Source organism: Hemitrygon akajei, chromosome 10 (genome assembly GCF_048418815.1).
Source record: "Hemitrygon akajei chromosome 10, sHemAka1.3, whole genome shotgun sequence".
Classification (NCBI taxonomy): domain Eukaryota; kingdom Metazoa; phylum Chordata; class Chondrichthyes; order Myliobatiformes; family Dasyatidae; genus Hemitrygon; species Hemitrygon akajei.
In genome coordinates this window covers 170,539,207-170,556,896 of record NC_133133.1, presented here as the reverse complement: position 1 = coordinate 170,556,896, position 17,690 = coordinate 170,539,207, and the positions used below count along the sequence as shown (strand labels likewise).

The window sequence follows — 17,690 nt, the reverse complement described above, 5'->3', positions numbered from 1 at the left end:
AGTGGAGGGGCAACAGCAACAGAAGATCATATTAGCTGTACCTAATGAAGTGGCCTCTGAGTATTTCTATGATTGTTTCCTTGGAGTTACTGATCCTTTGAGAATTTTGACCATGGAGAATTTTGCAGTCATTACTTTTTGGGATGTGGACATTGATGGCAAGGCCATCGTTAATTATTCATTCCTAGTTTAAATGAGTAATTCTTCTGTTTGACACAATTGATACAGAGAGCAGTTAAGATCATTCAAAAGTTTTTATGGCTTTAGTTCCTGCAAGGTAAAGACAACTAGTGATCTTCTCTAACTGCAGTTTTACAAGTATTTACAGTCACTTTTAAGTACTTTTATTTCTAGATGTGTTTTTTCCCCCACTGTAAGATCTGAGATTATATTCCCTGGATCATAAGCCAAGTGTCAGTACTGTTACATTGCTCTACCCACCCGTGGTTCCCAGCACCTTCAAGACAATTCTCGACTTACAGCTATGTATATAAAATTGCTGGCAAGTCAAAGATGTATCCCTGTCGAAAAGTAATATGGAATACTTACCCTTCCCTTTTCTACACACTGGGTGACCATCACAATATTGTGAACGTTTTGTTCCCAAACCATTTTCCAAAAGTCATCTTTGGTGCCGGGCAGGGGGCCTTGTGTTGCAATGTATTCCCTTCGGAAATTGCAGCCCTAAAATAGTGAGAAGCAATCAGAACTGCATCAGCAGAAGTCTTCAATGCATTCAAACACAAAAAGCAGCAGAATCGTATGATATAGCTAGATAATTCCACTATGGACAGTCCCAAGCCTGCCTGCGAAAGGAGGAGGGTTGGGCGTGGGGTTAAAAACCTTGACCCGTAAAAATCCAGTGCTGCAGAAATGCCAAGAGAACTTCCAAAACCTCATCCCTAGGAGAGGAAGGATACACCAAGAAGACAATGTGAAAGATTGGCCCAGGACAGAGGACCCCAGCAAGTTATTATCATTGGCCCATGTCCCAGGAGGGCTTAAGAAGAAGCAGATCATAGTACTTGTCTAACTTACTGGGATATAGCTGGCATTAATGTAGTCTGAACAAGGATCATCGTCAATGTAGGTTAATTTCACCCTGGTCGAATCATCTAATAGAAAACAAAAACAGAATTATGAAAAGTAATCAGTCTATTGTTCTGTAGTTGCATTCTGACTATACAGTACTTTAAAAAACCTAAAGATGTTCTACATATAATTAAGATAACTTAGCTGAGATGTTAAAATGCATTATAGCTACATCCATCTTAGGCAAATCAGATAAAATCAGCCATGATGGAAAGGCGGAGAAGACTCGACGCGATGAATGGCCTAACTGTGCCCTGTGACTTAAGGTCCTATGAATTCTTATATAGACAAAATTTAAATTTTTTTATCAAAACCTCATGAATAAAAATAAACTCAAAGTTATTTCAAAGCAACACACAAAATGCTGGAGAAACTCAGCAGGCCAGGCAGCATCCATGGAAAAGAGTAAGCAGTTGATATTTCAGGCTGGGACTGGTGAAGGGTTTGTTTCACAACCCTCATCCTTTTGAGAAACATGTTCCTTGTCTTTGTGAAAGATATTCTTCTGTGTTTAAGTTTTCACAGATTCACTCTAACAGAAGGATTCAATTTATTATGTCCTTTAAGCTGTGATACTCTATCACAAGTGGTGGGGTGGAGACACGTCTCAACCAAGGAAGGTGTAGGACGCTCCTTCCCTCCGTTAGCCTTTGACCAGCCCACAGTTCACGGTGGGGAGAGGCTACTCAAGGCACAGGACTTAATTAGTGGGTGACACTGGATGTATGCCTGTGTAAACAAAAGCCCCTTATTCCCTCTGCTTTCCTTCCCCTCAGTGGCCATCTTCAGGACAGTAATTTAACGTCTAACATGCATCTCAGCAGTCGGTTAATAAAAATAAAAAATAAGTACACAGATGATGGAGATGAGAAGTGAAGACAGAAAACGCTGGCGTCTGTTGAAGGTTTCCACTCCTGAAATGTTAACCACAGATGCTGCCTGGCCTTTTGAGTGTTTCTGCTTTCATACCAGCAATGATACTGCAGTTACAAATTCTTTGCGCACTTCCATCAGGGACCACACATGTCTGTTTTAATTTTGAGTAAGGGAAAGGCAATACTGCCAGTCAACTTCACAAACTTTATGTGGGGGCATGAAAACTTGGTTAGCCAAACTTTAGATCAGGCTGAAGACTGAAGAAATAAACAGAAAATACTCAGCAAGGCAGGCAGCATCTGTGGGAAGAAAATCAGTGAACACTTCAGGTCAAAGACCTGCTGATTATTTCCAGGATATTCTGACTTTATTTCTGACTTCTGCACCAGTAGTTGTTTGAATTCATTTATCATAGAACTAAAATTCCAGATAAATCCTAAAAGTAGGTGACATAAACATTAGACAGAGGAGGTAATAGAAGTTTATATTGAAAGAGCTGGATGAGGAAGGAAGCACAAATGCTCCAGAATGAAGGGGCCAGATGAGCAGAGTTACCAGCTTCTATGATGCATTTTCTACGTAGTTCTATATAATGAATCAACTACTGGATATACAGTGTATATGAAAAAAAAAAGCAAGAAATGCATTTTGGAATAAATCAAATACTTCGCAGTAAACTGCCCACAAGCCTGTTCAGATACTGAATCAATCACCCACCCACTCTTCATAAATCCTAATTGATCTTGGTGGCTCACTCCATCACTCACTCAAGGACAAACCTCCCCTCACGGCCTCCCCAATGGAAAGGAAATTTCAGCCATCAAGTGGCTGACCAAGCTCATTAGAGTATCTCAGTGAACGCTCAACAACATCAGCAGCCGAGTGGAACAACTATTAGCCATTTCTCAACCGGGTAGCACTAAATTCCAGAGTAAGCCAACTGGTGACATGAGAGATATTACACTTACAAGGCAGAATATTGTTGTATCGATTTTTCCCCCTGTTCTCGGGTAAAAGTGCTGTGTCAAAAGACTGGTTTCTTCCAACATCTTTCAAATCCTTTCAAAAGGAAAACAGTAGCTCAGTACAAGAAGATGAAAGATAACCTTTACATATACTGATGCCCCCGTCTCATCACAGAAAATCAACAAAACAAAAAGTGTAATTCAAAAACAGATTAAGTAAGGCTAGACTCGTACCTCATATTCCTCAGACAGGAGGTAATTGGAATCTGCTTGAAGTTTGGTAAACTGAGTTTCAAATAGGTTGGCCTTGATTTCTCTAGAATGAATTAGATGGAGTTGATTTGTAAGAAACAAATGTATACACACTTTCATTAAATGTGCAGAGTTCCAAATGTCAATGTTAAATAGTGGAGAGACAAACCTGGAGACTGGAGGCTTCCTGAAAAGAAACACAGAATAGAAGCCCAGTGAGTGCTTTCCACTTCAAATTTTCTTTGTTTAGCAACCAGAAAACTCAAGTTGTAGATGCCGAAATTCTTACCTTCCCTGTACGAGAGGGACGTTTACCGAGGACGGCCTGTCTTTCGTCTTTGACGGTGCTCTGGCCTCAGCACTGCTGCAATTGTAAACAGATTGCAGGTAAATAATTATTTTTTTAGGAGCAGGCAAAAATGGACATTTCCCAATAAGCCTAAAAAGATTCAGATTAACCCCGATTTTGTACTAGATTCTGTATAAAACCAATCACAGAGTTGTGCAGCACAGAAACAGACATAGCATCTATGCCAACCACCGTGCCTATCCATACTAATCCTGGTAGTCTGTATTAATTCCAAATCCCTCCACACCCTGCTCATTCAATACTGTCCAGATGTCACTTACATGCTGTTACTGTTTCCGACTTCACCACCTTCTCTGGTACCTCATTCCACATATCAACTGCTCTTGGTGAGATCACCTTTAAACCTCCTCCCTCTCACCTCAAACCTATGCCCTCATTTAGAATATCCCTTCATCGAAAACCTGCAACCTTGTCATAGGGTTTGGAGGCTTGTGTAGCTCATTAACTGGAGATCTATGTTGGCTGGAGTCAGGGCCTTGTGCTTTGGCTGTTGGTAGGGTCACCCATGCCAAACAGGTCAAAGGGTAGAGGCCAGACTAAGAGTGGTCCACCGGTCCTCCAGGTTCGGGTGTTCAGCTCAGGGCTAACAACCCCGAAAGGTAAAACTAATTTTTGTTTTACAGAAGCAACAATGAAGAATCCTTCAATACAGAGATGGAGGACTTTCACTGCTGCTCTAAATGCCAGTGGCGTAATGGGCAGTACATAAGTACCATGGAAACAGATACAAGCTATCTTCCATATCTATGCCTGTACACATCTACCATGTCACCTCCCAGCCTCCTTCGTTGCTGGGAAAACAACCCTAATATTGCCAATCTTCCCTAATTAGTTAAGTCTTCCAGTCCGGGCCAGATCTTTGTGAATGCTTTCTGTATCCTTCCTAGGTAATCGTGCTTTTCCTATAGTGTGGAGACTGGAATTGCATGCAATACTCCATGTGTGCTTAACTAAAGTTTTATGCAACTGTAACTGATACAGACCTCACGTACCTCAGAGTCTCCAATGAGGAAGATATACATCTTCCTCCTTGCCCTATCCACCAGAGTTCCCATTGTCAGAGACAACATACTTGTAACATCAAAGCCTACAAAATTCCCCAAAGCTATCACTCATTAATTCCCGACCTGCTTTAACTTGCTAAACCTGTATCGTTTAGCTAAATTCCATCAGCCACTCCCCTGTGCACTTTCCTTCTTGAACCTTAGACAACCTTCTTCACTGTACACCTTAACACCAATTTTGATTTCATCTATAAATGTACTTACCTCACCACCTATGTGCTCATCCAATTGATTAATATAGATGACAAACAACAGAGGACACAGCACCGACCCTGGTGACACTACACTGGCACCCTCTGCCTCTCCCATCAAGGCAATTTTGTATTCAATTGGCTATTCCATGCACACTAACCTTCTGTACCAGCATGCCACATGGACTTTATCAAAGGCCATGCTAGAGATGGTGAAGTCAATGTTTACTGCCTTTTCCTCCCTAATATTCTTGCTCCCCTCTTCAAAAAGCTTGTGACATATGATTTCCCATGAGTGAAGCCAAGTGTCTATCCCTAATTAGTCCTTGTCTTTCCAAATGCAAACTAATCCTGTGTCTTAGAATTCCTTTCAACAACTTTCCCAGCACTAATGTAACGTTTACTGGTCTATGGACCCCAGGCTTTTCCCTGCCACCCTTCTTAAATAAAGCCACGACATTAGCTATCATCTACTCTTTGGGTGCCGGGCCAGTGACTAACGAAGATACACGGATCTCTGCCAAGGCCTCAGCAATCTCCTCCTTTGCTTCTCCTAGGATATGGCCAGGTCTGGCTCCAGGGATTTATCCACCAGTCCTGAAGAAAGGTCTCGGCCTGAAATGCTGACTGTTTATTCATTTCCATAGATGGTGCCTGGCCTGCTGAGTTCCTCCAGCATTTTGTGCATGTTGCTCTGGATTTCCAGCATCTACAGACTTTCTCATGTTTATGAATTATCCACCTTTATGTTTTTCAATGCCTGTAAACACCTTTACCTTCATAATGTTGAGAAGCTTAGGATATTACTCTTCTCTCCTCAGAAATCATTAGCCTCCATGACCTTCTCCACAGTAAATACAGATAAGTAATATTTATTAAGACCCCATTGATTGCCCATGGTCCCCCCACAATTAACCCCAAAGGGACCTACTCTCCTTGTACTCTTAACATTTTTATAGAATCTTTTCGGATTCTTTATTACCTCATCAGCCAGAGGTATCTCACAGCCCATTTTGGTCCTCCAAGTTTCAATCCTAAGTGTGCCCCTAAATCCTTTATACATCTCAGGATACTCATTTGATCCTAGCTGCCTACATCTGACACATGCCCCTCCTTTTTCCTGATCAAACCCTCAACAGCTGGGGATCCTTAAAAATGGCAGCCTTACCCTTCTGTCTACCCGCTGTTCCTGAACTCTTATCTCACTTGCCAGACCCCCCCCCCCCTTTGCCTGAAAACACCCTCTCCAAATAAAATTCTGAGAGTTTCTGTCCAATGCTATTGAAATTAGCTTTCCCACAATTTATAACTGTAGGTTGAAGACCTGCCCTCGTTTCCATGACTAGCTTCCCGCCACTGTCTCCAAGGAGTTTGTATGTTCTCCCCGTGACCGTGTGGGTTTCCTCTAGGTGCTCCAGTTTCCTCCCACAGTCCAGAGATGTACCAGTTGGTAGGTTAATTTGTCATTGCAATTTGTCCCATGAATAGGCTAGGATTAAATCAGGGTGGTGCAGCTCAAAAGGCCTGTCTCTGCTGTATTTCAATAAACGAAAATAAGTAGAATTAAGATCATATCCCCAAAGTGCTTCTCTACCAACGAATCAACCACTTGCCCAGGAGCTAAATTGTAGGTGTTTTCCCATTAGGATTGTCTACAAGTTGTTTCAAGATAAAGATTGGCTTTATTGGTCACATGCACATTAAAACGTATGGTGAGATGCATCGTTTGCATCAATGACCTATGCATTCCAATCACGTGCTGGGGCAGCCTGCCAGCGTTGCCATGCTTCCAGCATCAACAAATCACGCTCACAACTTACTAACCCATATGTCTGGAATGTGGGAGGAAACTGGGGCACCTGAAGGAAACCAAAATGGCACGGGAAGAATGCAGAACTGAACTTCCAATTGCTGATCGCTGGAACTGTAAAGCGATGTGCTAACCACTATGCTACTGAAACCTGTCCTGGACACACACAGCAAATCTGCCCCATCTAATCCCTCAGTACTAGGGCAGTCCGAGTCAGCATCAGGTAAGTTAAAATCATCTACTATGTTAACCCCTGTTATTCCAGATGTGTGGCAGGGTGGAGATATGTCTCCAACAAAGGAGGTGTAAGGCACTCCTTCCCTCCACTAGCCTGCAGCTCACCCTTGGGCAAGATGTAGCAAATGGTTAGTCCTCTTCGATCAGGGCCATGGGAGCAGGTGGTGGATAGTCATATGAGCAGCTGGTGCTTATCACAAATCCTGGTTATGTGACCACTGACGCCAGGAAAACAATTTCTTAAGAGTATTGATAATGGCTGGGGTCACCCGTCTTGTAAAGACACTGCCCAGAAGAAGGCAATGGCAAACCACTTCTACAGGAAAAGGTTGTCAAGAACGGTCACGGTCACGGAAAGACCATGATCATCCATGTCATACAACATGGCACATAACAAACAAATGGTAATTCCTACATGCACCTGTAATCACCCTCACATTTGCTCCTCAGTCAGTTAGTACAAAGTTCAGAGAAAATTTATTGTCAAAGTATGTATATGTCATCATATACAACCCTGAGATTGATTTTCTTGTGGGCATTCACTGTAAAACAAAGCAATAAAATATTACCAATGAAAAACCAGACAGAAATGAAGGATGACAAGCAACCAATATGGAAATGCAGACAGACTGTGCAAATACAAAATAATAATAATAAATAAGCAAATAAATAATACTGAGAGCATAAGTTGTAAAATCCTTGAAAGTGGGTCAATAGGTTGTGGAATCAGTCAGAATTGAGGAGAGTGAAGTTACCCAACTGTTCAGGAGCCTAATGGCTGAGGTATAATAACTGTTCCTGGAACTGGTGGTGTGGGACCTAAGGCTCCTGTACCTACTGGATACAGGGGTATTATAGAATCCTGTAGTATCTTGAATCCATAGTAACAAAGATTTTAATGGTACTTGGACAGAAAAAAGAAGATTCAGAGTGTGAAATAAACTAACCCGAAATAATGTAGAAACTGTAGAAATACTCACAGAGATCTCACTTTTCTTCGACAAAGTATGACAGCCATGACTGAAATGAGTAAAATGATCAGGAACACACCAACACTTGCTCCTTCTATGACACCGAAGAGAGGCTCTAAATGTGGAACAGAAAATTGTGCCATCAAGTTAAAATGTTCAGCTTAGAATCTATTTAAAATGATTGTAGTATCTATTGAGCTTATCAAAGTACAAGGCTTAATAATTTCTCCTCTCTTATGTTCATGTCGATCTGGTCAAGCAAACACCTACCTGACTCAGTGGTAATAGGCAAAGAGAAATAGGTGTCAGAAAATAACGGGTTGCCCATATCTTCATCAAACAGCTGAGTGAAGGCACGTACACTGATTCTGAAAGAGTGATCACACGTCAGTTTTTGCAAGGTTGTAGAATTACGAAGAGTGACACTGTGTGAGAATATGTGGAGTTCTTCTAAGAGATCTGACCTGTATGATGTTTTGGATTTTAAAGGGCCATCACAGAACGTCTTCTGATCCTTCTCGCACTTCCCTCCCAGTCTGTCCATCTGAGCTCCAACTTTTATTTCAAAGTTCTGGAATGTCCCATCAGGGTTTTCTGTGCACTTGCTTGAAAAATAATTTGTCTGATAGTTTCGAACTGAATTGTTGTGTTTGTATTCTAGATAAGATGGCAAAGGGTGTTGTTTCTCTGGCTTTGAATTATCGGTACCTAAAAACAGAAGAATTGAAGTATTTATTTATTGAGATGCAGTGTGGAATAGACTCTTCCAGCCCAGCAATCCCTGATTTAATTCTAGCCTAATCACAGGAGAATTTACAATGACTAATTAACCTATCAACTGTATGTCTTTGGACTCTGGGAGGAAACAAGAGCACCCGAAGGAAATCCATGCAGTTACATGAAGAACATCCAAACTCCTTACAGCCAGCAGCAGGAATTGAACCTGGGTCTCCTGTGCTATAAAGCTTTGTGCTAACCACTATGCTACCATGCCTCCCCTCACTCTTGTCAAGATTATAAGATAACAGAACAGAACTAGGCCATTCAGCCCATTGAGTTTGCTCCACCACTTGGCTGCTTTCTACCAACCCCATTGTCCAGCTTTCTTCCCGTCACCCTTAATCCCTCCGCCCTTACAAATCAAGAACTTTATCAATCTCTTTCTTAAATACTGCCAGTGACTTGGGCTCCACAGCCATCCTTGTCAATGAATTCCACAGATTCACCACTCTCTGGCTGAAGAAATTCCTCCTCACCTCAGTTTTAAAGGAACTTCCCTTTATTTTGAGGCTCTGGCTTTGGAATCTAGATCCAGCAGTTACACTGTTACGAGTATATCCCCGGTGAAAACACAAGACAAAATGTTCAGGATTTCTGTGGGTCCAAATGTATGATTGGCTTTACTTTGTCCCTCCACAGATACTGCTGAGGATCTCCAGATTCCAGTGTATGCAGTCTTCCGTGTCTCTGCTGTTTTGTGTATATCAGCAGATTTGACTTTTTTTAAACATGTAACAGTACATAAACTAACAACTGGAAAAATATATTTCAGTGAAAAGAAACAACAAACTAAATATATCCAGATAAAGAAGAAAGAAACAACTGCGAGCAGGAAAGATTATGTTAAGTACAGACAATATGGGATCAGTTAAGAGGAAACGCCAAGAGATTAGGAAAGACATTTTAAGTAAACATAAGAATACGAAGAAGAACTACAAAATTAAGTTGTCAAAGAATATACAAAAATAGAAAAATATGTTACAGGCACATCAATAAAAAATGATGACTGGTGGGATGGAGATATGTCTCTACCAAAGGAGGTGTAATGTGCTCCTTTTCTCCGCTAACCTGCAGGTCACCCTTGGGCAAAGTGCAGCACCTGCTCAGCCCCTGATTAGGGTCACGTGAAGCCATGGGAGCAGGTGGTGGATGGTCGTATGAGCCAGCCGGTGCCTATCACAAGTCCTGGTTATGTGACCACTGACACCAGGCAGACAATCTCTGAAGAGTATCGATAATGGCTGGGGTCACCCGTCTTGTAAAGACACTGCCCGGAAGAAAGGCAATGGCCTTAATTGTCCTTGAGAAGGTGACAGTGAGCTGTTTTCTTGAAACAATTAAGATACTGTGGTAGAGCACAGAGGATTTGGAGCCACGCATTTCCAAGTCAGTATGGTGAGCTGTTTGGATGAGTACCTTTGGGTGGTGGTGTTCCCGTGTGACTGCAGCCCTGTGCTCCTTGGTGGAAATGTTGTGGGTTTGGAGAGGTGCTGTTGAGGAGCCTAAGTGAGTAACTGCAGTACTTTCTGTAGATGGTACACACTGCAGTGGAAGGAGCAAATGCTTGGATTTGTTGAAGAGTTGGGCATGGGGCTAGCAACCCAGTCCTGTAAAAACCCGGAGCTACAGAAAGGCCATCAGAAGCTCTGAAGTCCTCATCCTGGGCAGAGGAAGGATATGCCAAGAAGATGGGCTACACCTGGGAACAACTTGAAAGACTGGCCTAGGACAGAAGACTGTTGAGCTGCTTTTGGCAACCTAGGCTCCAGTTGGAATGATGGGAATAAGTAAGTTATTACTTACCTAAGCACTGCTTTGCACTGGGATTTACCAAGCTACACCTGACATTGGATCATGAGGTACTTCATGAAATAAATACATTTAAAAAGGAAAAAGAAGATTTATTAAACAGGTTAAACAAACATGAAGAGTATATTGTTCAGGTGACAATAGAAAATAGGTGCAGAAGTAGACTATTCGGCCCTTCGAGCCTGCACCGCCATTTTGAGATCATGGCTGATCAATTACTATCAATACCCGGTTCCTGCCTTGTCCCCATATCCCTTGATTCCCCTATCCATAAGATACCTATCTAGCTCCTTCTTGAAAGCATCCAGAGAATTGGCCTCCACTGCCTTCTGAGGCAGTGCATTCCAGACCCCCACAACTCTCTGGGAGAAGAAGTTTTTCCTTAACTCTGTCCTAAATGACCTACCCCTTATTCTCAAACCATGCCCTCTGGTACTGGACTCTCCCAGCATCTGGAACATATTTCCTGCCTCTATATTGTCCAATCCCTTAATAATCTTATATGTTTCAATCAGATCCCCTCTCAATCTCCTTAATTCCAGCGTGTACAAGCCCAGTCTCTCTAACCTCTCTGCGTAAGACAGTCCAGACATCCCAGGAATTAACCTGTGAATCTACGCTGCACTTCCTCTACAGCCAGGATGTCCTTCCTTAACCCTGGAGACCAAAACTGTACACAATACACCAGGTGTGGTCTCACCAGGGCTCTGTACAAATGCAAGAGGATTTCCTTGCTCTTGTTCTCAATTCCCTTTGTAATAAAGGCCAACATTCCATTAGCCTTCTTCACTGCCTGCTGCACTTGCTCATTCACCTTCAGTGACTGATGAACAAGGACTCCGAGATCTCTTTGTATTACTCCCTTACCCAACTCTACACCATTCAGATAATAATCTGCCTTCCTGTTCTTACTCCCAAAGTGGACAACCTCACACTTATTCACATTAAACGCCATCTGCCAAGTATCTGCCCACTCACCCAGCCTATCCAAGTCACCCTGAATTCTTCTAACATCCTCATCACATGTCACACTGCCACCCAGCTTAGTATCATCAGCAAATTTGCTGATGTTATTTTCTATGCCTTCATTCAAATCGTTAACGTAAATGGTAAACAGCTGTGGTCCCAACACCGAGCCCTGTGGCACCCCACTAGTCACCACCTGCCATTCCGAGAAACACCCATTCACCGCTACCCTTTGCTTTCTATCTGCCAACCAGTTTTCTATCCATGTCAATGCCTTCCCCCCGATGCTCTGAGCTTTGATTTCACCCACCAATCTTCTATGTGGGACCTTATCAAATGCCTTCTGAAAATTGAGGTACACTACATCCACTGGATCTCCCCCGTCTAACTTCCTGGTTACATCCTCGAAAAACTCCAACAGATTAGTCAAGCATGATTTACCCTTGGTAAATCCATGCTAGCTCGGCCCAATCCTATCACTGCTATCCAGATATGCCACTATTTCATCCTTAATAATGGACTCTAGCATCTTTCCCACCACCGATGTCAGGCTGACAGGTCGATAGTTCTCTGTTTTCTCCCTCTCTCCTTTCTTAAAAAGTGGGATAACATTAGCCATTCTCCAATCCTCAGGAACTGATCCTGAATCTAAGGAACACTGGAAAATGATTACCAATGCATCCGCAATTTCCAGGGCCACCTCCTTTAGTACCCTAGGGTGCAGACCATCTGGACCTGGGGATTTGTCAGCCTTCAGTCCCATCAGTCTTCTCATCACCGTTTCCTTCCGAATGTCAATCTGTTTCATTTCCTCTGTTACCCTATGTCCTTGGCCCATCCATACATCTGGGAGATTGCTTGTGTCTTCCTTAGTGAAAACAGATCTAAAGTACTCATTAAATTCTTCTGCCATTTCTCTGTTTCCCATAACATTTTCACCCAATTCATTCTTCAAGGGCCCAACATTGTTCTTAACTATCTTCTTTCTCTTCACATACCTAAAAAAGCTTTTGCTATCTTCCTTTATATTCCTGGCTAGCTTGTGTTCGTACCTCATCTTTTCTCCCCATATTGTCTTTTTAGTTAAGTTCTGTTGTTCCTTAAAAACTTCCCAATCATCTGTCCTCCCACTCACCTTAGCTCTGTCATATTTCCTTTTTTTTTTAATGCTATGCAATCTCTGACTTCCTTTGACAACCACTGTGGCCACTTTCCCCCTTTTGAATCCTTCCTTCTCTGGGGGATGAACTGATTTTGCACCTTGTGCAATATTCCCAAGAATACCTGCCATTGCTGTTCCACTGTCTTTTCTGCTAGGCTATCCGTCCAGTCAACTTTGGCCAGCTCCTCCCTCATGGCTCCATAGTTTCCCCTGTTCATCTGCAACACTGACACCTCCGAGCTGCCCTTATCCTTCTCAAATTGTATTCACACATTTTTTTAAAGAATCTTGAATAAACACAAGAGATTCTGCAGATGCTAGAAATCCAGAGAGAGACAGAGAGAGACACACACACACTCTCTGCTGGAGGAACTCAGCAGGTCAGGCAGCATCAATGGAGAGGAATAAACTGTCCATGTTTTGGGCAGAGATCGTTCTTCGGGCCTGGAAAGCCAGAGTAAGAAGGTGGGGGTGGGGGGAGGAGGAGGAGGACGAGAACGACCTCCTTTAAAGATAAGCAAAGCAGTACTGCAGATATTGAATCATTCATTTTAAAGCAGATGTAATACCTATGCTTCAGAAGGGAGAAGGAACATATCTACGGAACTATACAACTGCCAACTAAATAATGGGATGCCTCCGAAAGCAGGGACAAAAAGAACATCCAGGTATGAAAAGTAATAATGAAACATCAGCATGGTTTTCAAAAGGACACCCTGCTTGGCCAAACATATTCATTGTTTCCTGAGGATGTAATAGAAAGTGCTGGCGCGTGGTTAAGGCGTTGGTCTAGTGATCTGAAGGTCGCGAGTTCGAGCCTCAGCTAAGGCAACATGTTGTGTCCTTCAGCAAGGAACTTAACCACACATTGCTCTGCGACGACACCGGTGCCAGGCTGTATCGGCCCTTGCCCTTCCCTTGCACTCCACGGTGGCATGGAGAGGGGAGACTTGCAGCATGGGCAACTACCGGTCTCCCATACAACCCTGCCCAGGCCTGCGCTCTGGAAACTTTCCAAGGTGCAAATCCATGGTCTCTCGAGACTAATGGATGCCTATATATAATAGAAAGAGCAGACAATAGCCATGTAGAAGGTGAGGTGTAAGTAAGAATAAAGTGTAAAAGCTATCAAAAGTGTCGTGCAGGTAAATGATAAAGTGCAAGAACATTACGAGGTAGATGTTGAGGTAAATAGTCCATCTTATCACCGCAGAAGTCCGATAACAATGGGATAGAAGCTGGCTTTTTGTTATCAGGCTCTTGAATTAGACCTCCTGTAGAGGAATAGTTACTGGCTGGCTTCAGGACAGAAAACAGAGAGTGGAATCGGGTGGCCAACCACAGTGAAAGATCAGAATTTAGTGAGGAGATTGTTGTGTGAGGATGGTGTCTGAACATCTCGCATGAATAAATGGGGGTGAATGTTTTACAGTTATGTATGTGATGCACCGAAAGCATCATTGAGGACCAGAACAGGCCCTTCAACGCATTGAGTGGGTGCTGTCAAATGACTACAAACTAAAATTCTTCACTTGTTGCACTCTATTCTCCCCAATTTCCCATTAACTCTCACCAGATTCACTCACAAACACACTCAGTGTAATCTAGAATGGCCAATTATCCTACCAAATCACATGGCTTCGGGATTCAGGAGGGAAAATAAAGAGCATCTAGAGGAAACCTGAATGGTCACAGGGAGAACATGCAAACTCCACACAGAGAGCAACGGAAGTCAGGACTGAATCATCACTGGAATTGTGAGGCAACAGTTCTAATTGGTGGACCACTGTTCCACACCTTAAGCTAGTTCAAGTCAACCAAAAGTCAGAATAATCCCTCACTGAAGTACATACAAACTTGCAGAATTTATATTAAAATACATTTTGAGATTCCATAGCCTCATTTGCTTTGCCCCTCTATTAGAAGGTTGGTCCAAGTTAAGATGTAAATCTTCATTTTTCATTCAGCATCAAAGAACCATGTAAGTAGACACAATGAAGAGTCAGGAAAAGGTCTACTGCACCATCTTTCCTGTCCTTGATAGAAACAAATTAGTTCTGGAGTTAAAATCTTGAAACACGCATTTGTTATTTCCTCCAGGAGCATGGGCTGATGGACAGGATGCCAATCCAGACCCAACTGTTTATATTTTGTCCCCCCTTGAGTTATGTTCATCAGTATTAGTTACCTGTGGCAGCCATGACAAATAATACTTACTTTCTGATTCATAGACTATCACAGTGAAGTACTTGATGGCTCCATTGACGTCGCTAAACCAACTGCAATTAAAGTTGAAATGTATGGTGGACTTGGTAATGATGACGGCTTTATGATCAACACGGATATGTGACGGTGGAGGTGGAGGACCTGGAGGAAAAGTACACATGGATAAATTTTTAGCTTTTAGTTTTATGCACACAATGTGACCTGTTTCATCATTTCCATGGATGCTGCCTGACCTGCTGAGTTCCTCCAGCATTTTGTGTAAAACCAATGGTGGCTTACACCAAACTAACCTGTCAAGATAACATTATTACAGAAGTTAAATAACTTGGAGCTGGCCAGTGATGTAGTGGCATCCGCACCGGGCATCGAGGCATGTTCGAATCCGGCCAGCTGCTTGCACGCTTTCCATCTGTGTTGGGCTGAGCATCAAGGTAGCAACTTGACCTCGTAAAAACAGGTAAATGCTAAAGAAACGGCAAGGTTGCCGCCCGATGTGCCACAAGGCTCGGAGAGGAACAAGAACAACAAATAACTTGGAGTGAGAAACAAAAAAGAAAGAAGTTTAAGATTAAAGAAACGTCACCATTGAAACCCCCCCCCCCCCCCCCCACCACCACAAGAAATCGCAAATAGATTGCTGTCAGTAGTCAAAATTGAAATCAATTGAAATGTGTCCCTGGAGAAAGACATCACACGTGTGCGTGATTTCCTTTTATCAAAATTCAATTAACACACACAAAATGCTGGAGGAACTCAGCAGGTCAGGCAGCATCCATGGAAATGAATAAACTGTCGATGTTTCCATGGAAATCAGCAAATACAATTACACTGTTCTCTGTAGGTGCCACAATAACTACAATGTATCAGATCAATGGTGATGAGTTATATCAGAATTAATATCACTGACACGTCATGTAATTTGTTGTTGATTAGTAGTGGTACAGTGTTATTCTACAAGATAATTATTAATGTCATCAAAGACACTCTCAAATTTCTACAGATGTACCATGGAGAGTATTCTAACTGGCTGCATCACCGTATGGGATAGGTGGGGGGGGGGGGGAGGCCGGACACTGCACATGATCGAAATAGAGAATTGTAAACTCTCCATCATGGGCACCAGCCTCTGTAGTATCCAGGACATCTTCAAGGAGCGATACCTCAAAAAGGTGGCATCCATCATTAAGGACCCCCCTCACCCAGGACATGCCCTCTCCTCACTGTTACCATCAGGTAGGAGGTATCGGAGCCTGGAGGCACACACTCAATAATTCAGGAACAGCTTCTTCCCCTCTGCCATCCGATTTTGAATGGACATTGAACTCATGAACACTAACCAACTAGTTTTTAAATCTTTATTTTTGCACTATTTATTTAATTTAACTTTTCAATAATTACACTTCTTACTGTAATTTATGATAATAATGTTTCTATTATGTATTGCCTTGTACTGCTGCTGCAGAACAACACATTTCGGGATGTGTGCTGGTGATATTAAACCTGATTCCAATTCTGATTCTGAATAAAATGGCTGGCAAAACTGGTATTGAGAAATACAAAAGAGACAAGTGCCTGGAGGAGGGAACTAATTTTTAGGGCTGCAGTGACTACGGTGAAGGAGATGAAGCACTGAAGGATGGGAACCTAGAGCAGATGCCAAAAGGCTTGGAAGTCAATGCTGCCTATACTTTGGCCAAGGCTCCCAGTTTGAGATGTGTTGGCGGCAGCTGGTCAATGATGGGTGCTGACATAGCATGCTTATAACTTGCTAAACCTAACTGGTATGTCTCTAGAACGTGGGAGGAAACCAGAGCACCCGGAGGAAACCCACACAGTCACAGGGAGAATGAGCAACCTCCTTACAGACAGCGGTGGGGATTGAATCCTGATCTTAAAGTGTTACGCTGACCACTACGCTACCGTGCCAACCTATGAAGTATACAAAAAACTATCAGGAAACTACCGAGGTTCAGGACAAGAAAGGCACAGAAGCTGCACAATTTAGCTCATCCTGCTGCCCGGTGTGGACTCCATGAAGGATGAAACAAATGGTCTAAGCCGGGTGAGGGCAGCTGGTGGCCTCATCCCCAGTGAGAGAGGGACACGCCTGTCAATAGACAATAGACAATAGGTGCAGAAGTAGACCATTCGGCTCTTCGAGCCTGCACCGCCATTTTGCATGTCCTAGCATGCAAAGTCAGCTCCGGCGGACTAGGCAGATGAGATCCAACAGCTAGAAAGGCAGTACTGCAACACTCCGCAGAGAGCAAAGGGCATGATAAGGCACAGAAGATGTCATGGTCGTCCACTGCAACCAAGGAAGACCCCAGTTTATGACACTTTTTTGTACCACTGGACCTGGACTTCTGAGGTCAAGAGAATGGAACTGCCTCAGTGCAATGGCTTTTCCACTTCAAAAACTCTTGATTGGCCTTATCTCAAATAATAACAAGGCAGCCTACAGAGAAGAAGTCATCATCCTGACACAGTGGTGTCAAGAAAACAACCTCTCCCTCAATGTTGCAAAAACAAAGCTGGTTGTGGACTACAGGAGGAATGGAGACAGGCTGGCCCCTATTGACATCAATGGATTTGGGGTTGAGAGGGTGAACAGCTTTAAGTTCCTTTACATACACATCACCAAGGATCTCACCTGGTTTGTACATACCAGCTGTATGGTGAAAAAAGCACAACAATGCCTCTTTCACCTGAGACGGTTGAAGAAGTTTGGCATGAGTCCCCAAATCCTAAGGACTTTCTACAAGGGCACAATTGAGAGCATCCTGACTGGCTGCATCACTACCTGGTATGGGAACTGTACTTCCCTCAATCACAGGACTCTGCAGAGAGTGGTGCAGTCATCCCAGCTCATCTGTAGATGTGAACTTCCCATTATTCAGGACATTTACAGATACAGGT

At 43.0% G+C, this 17,690-nt stretch overlaps 1 protein-coding gene across 3 annotated transcripts in view; it reads right to left on the bottom strand.

The window, feature by feature from the left end:
• The window catches only part of ptprb (protein tyrosine phosphatase receptor type b), a 113,441-nt gene that overhangs the window by 10,681 nt on the left and 85,070 nt on the right, over positions 1–17,690 (bottom strand). For all 3 annotated transcript variants that reach the window (XM_073059669.1, XM_073059670.1, XM_073059671.1), the window contains 10 exons: positions 14,763–14,912; positions 8,293–8,536; positions 8,099–8,196; positions 7,838–7,943; positions 3,475–3,549; positions 3,355–3,372; positions 3,168–3,249; positions 2,937–3,027; positions 1,039–1,115; positions 550–684 (listed from right to left, as the gene is read on the bottom strand). In XM_073059669.1, coding sequence (XP_072915770.1) covers positions 550–684; positions 1,039–1,115; positions 2,937–3,027; positions 3,168–3,249; positions 3,355–3,372; positions 3,475–3,549; positions 7,838–7,943; positions 8,099–8,196; positions 8,293–8,536; positions 14,763–14,912 — 1,076 coding nt within the window. The remainder of the gene's footprint in view (positions 1–549; positions 685–1,038; positions 1,116–2,936; positions 3,028–3,167; positions 3,250–3,354; positions 3,373–3,474; positions 3,550–7,837; positions 7,944–8,098; positions 8,197–8,292; positions 8,537–14,762; positions 14,913–17,690) is intronic.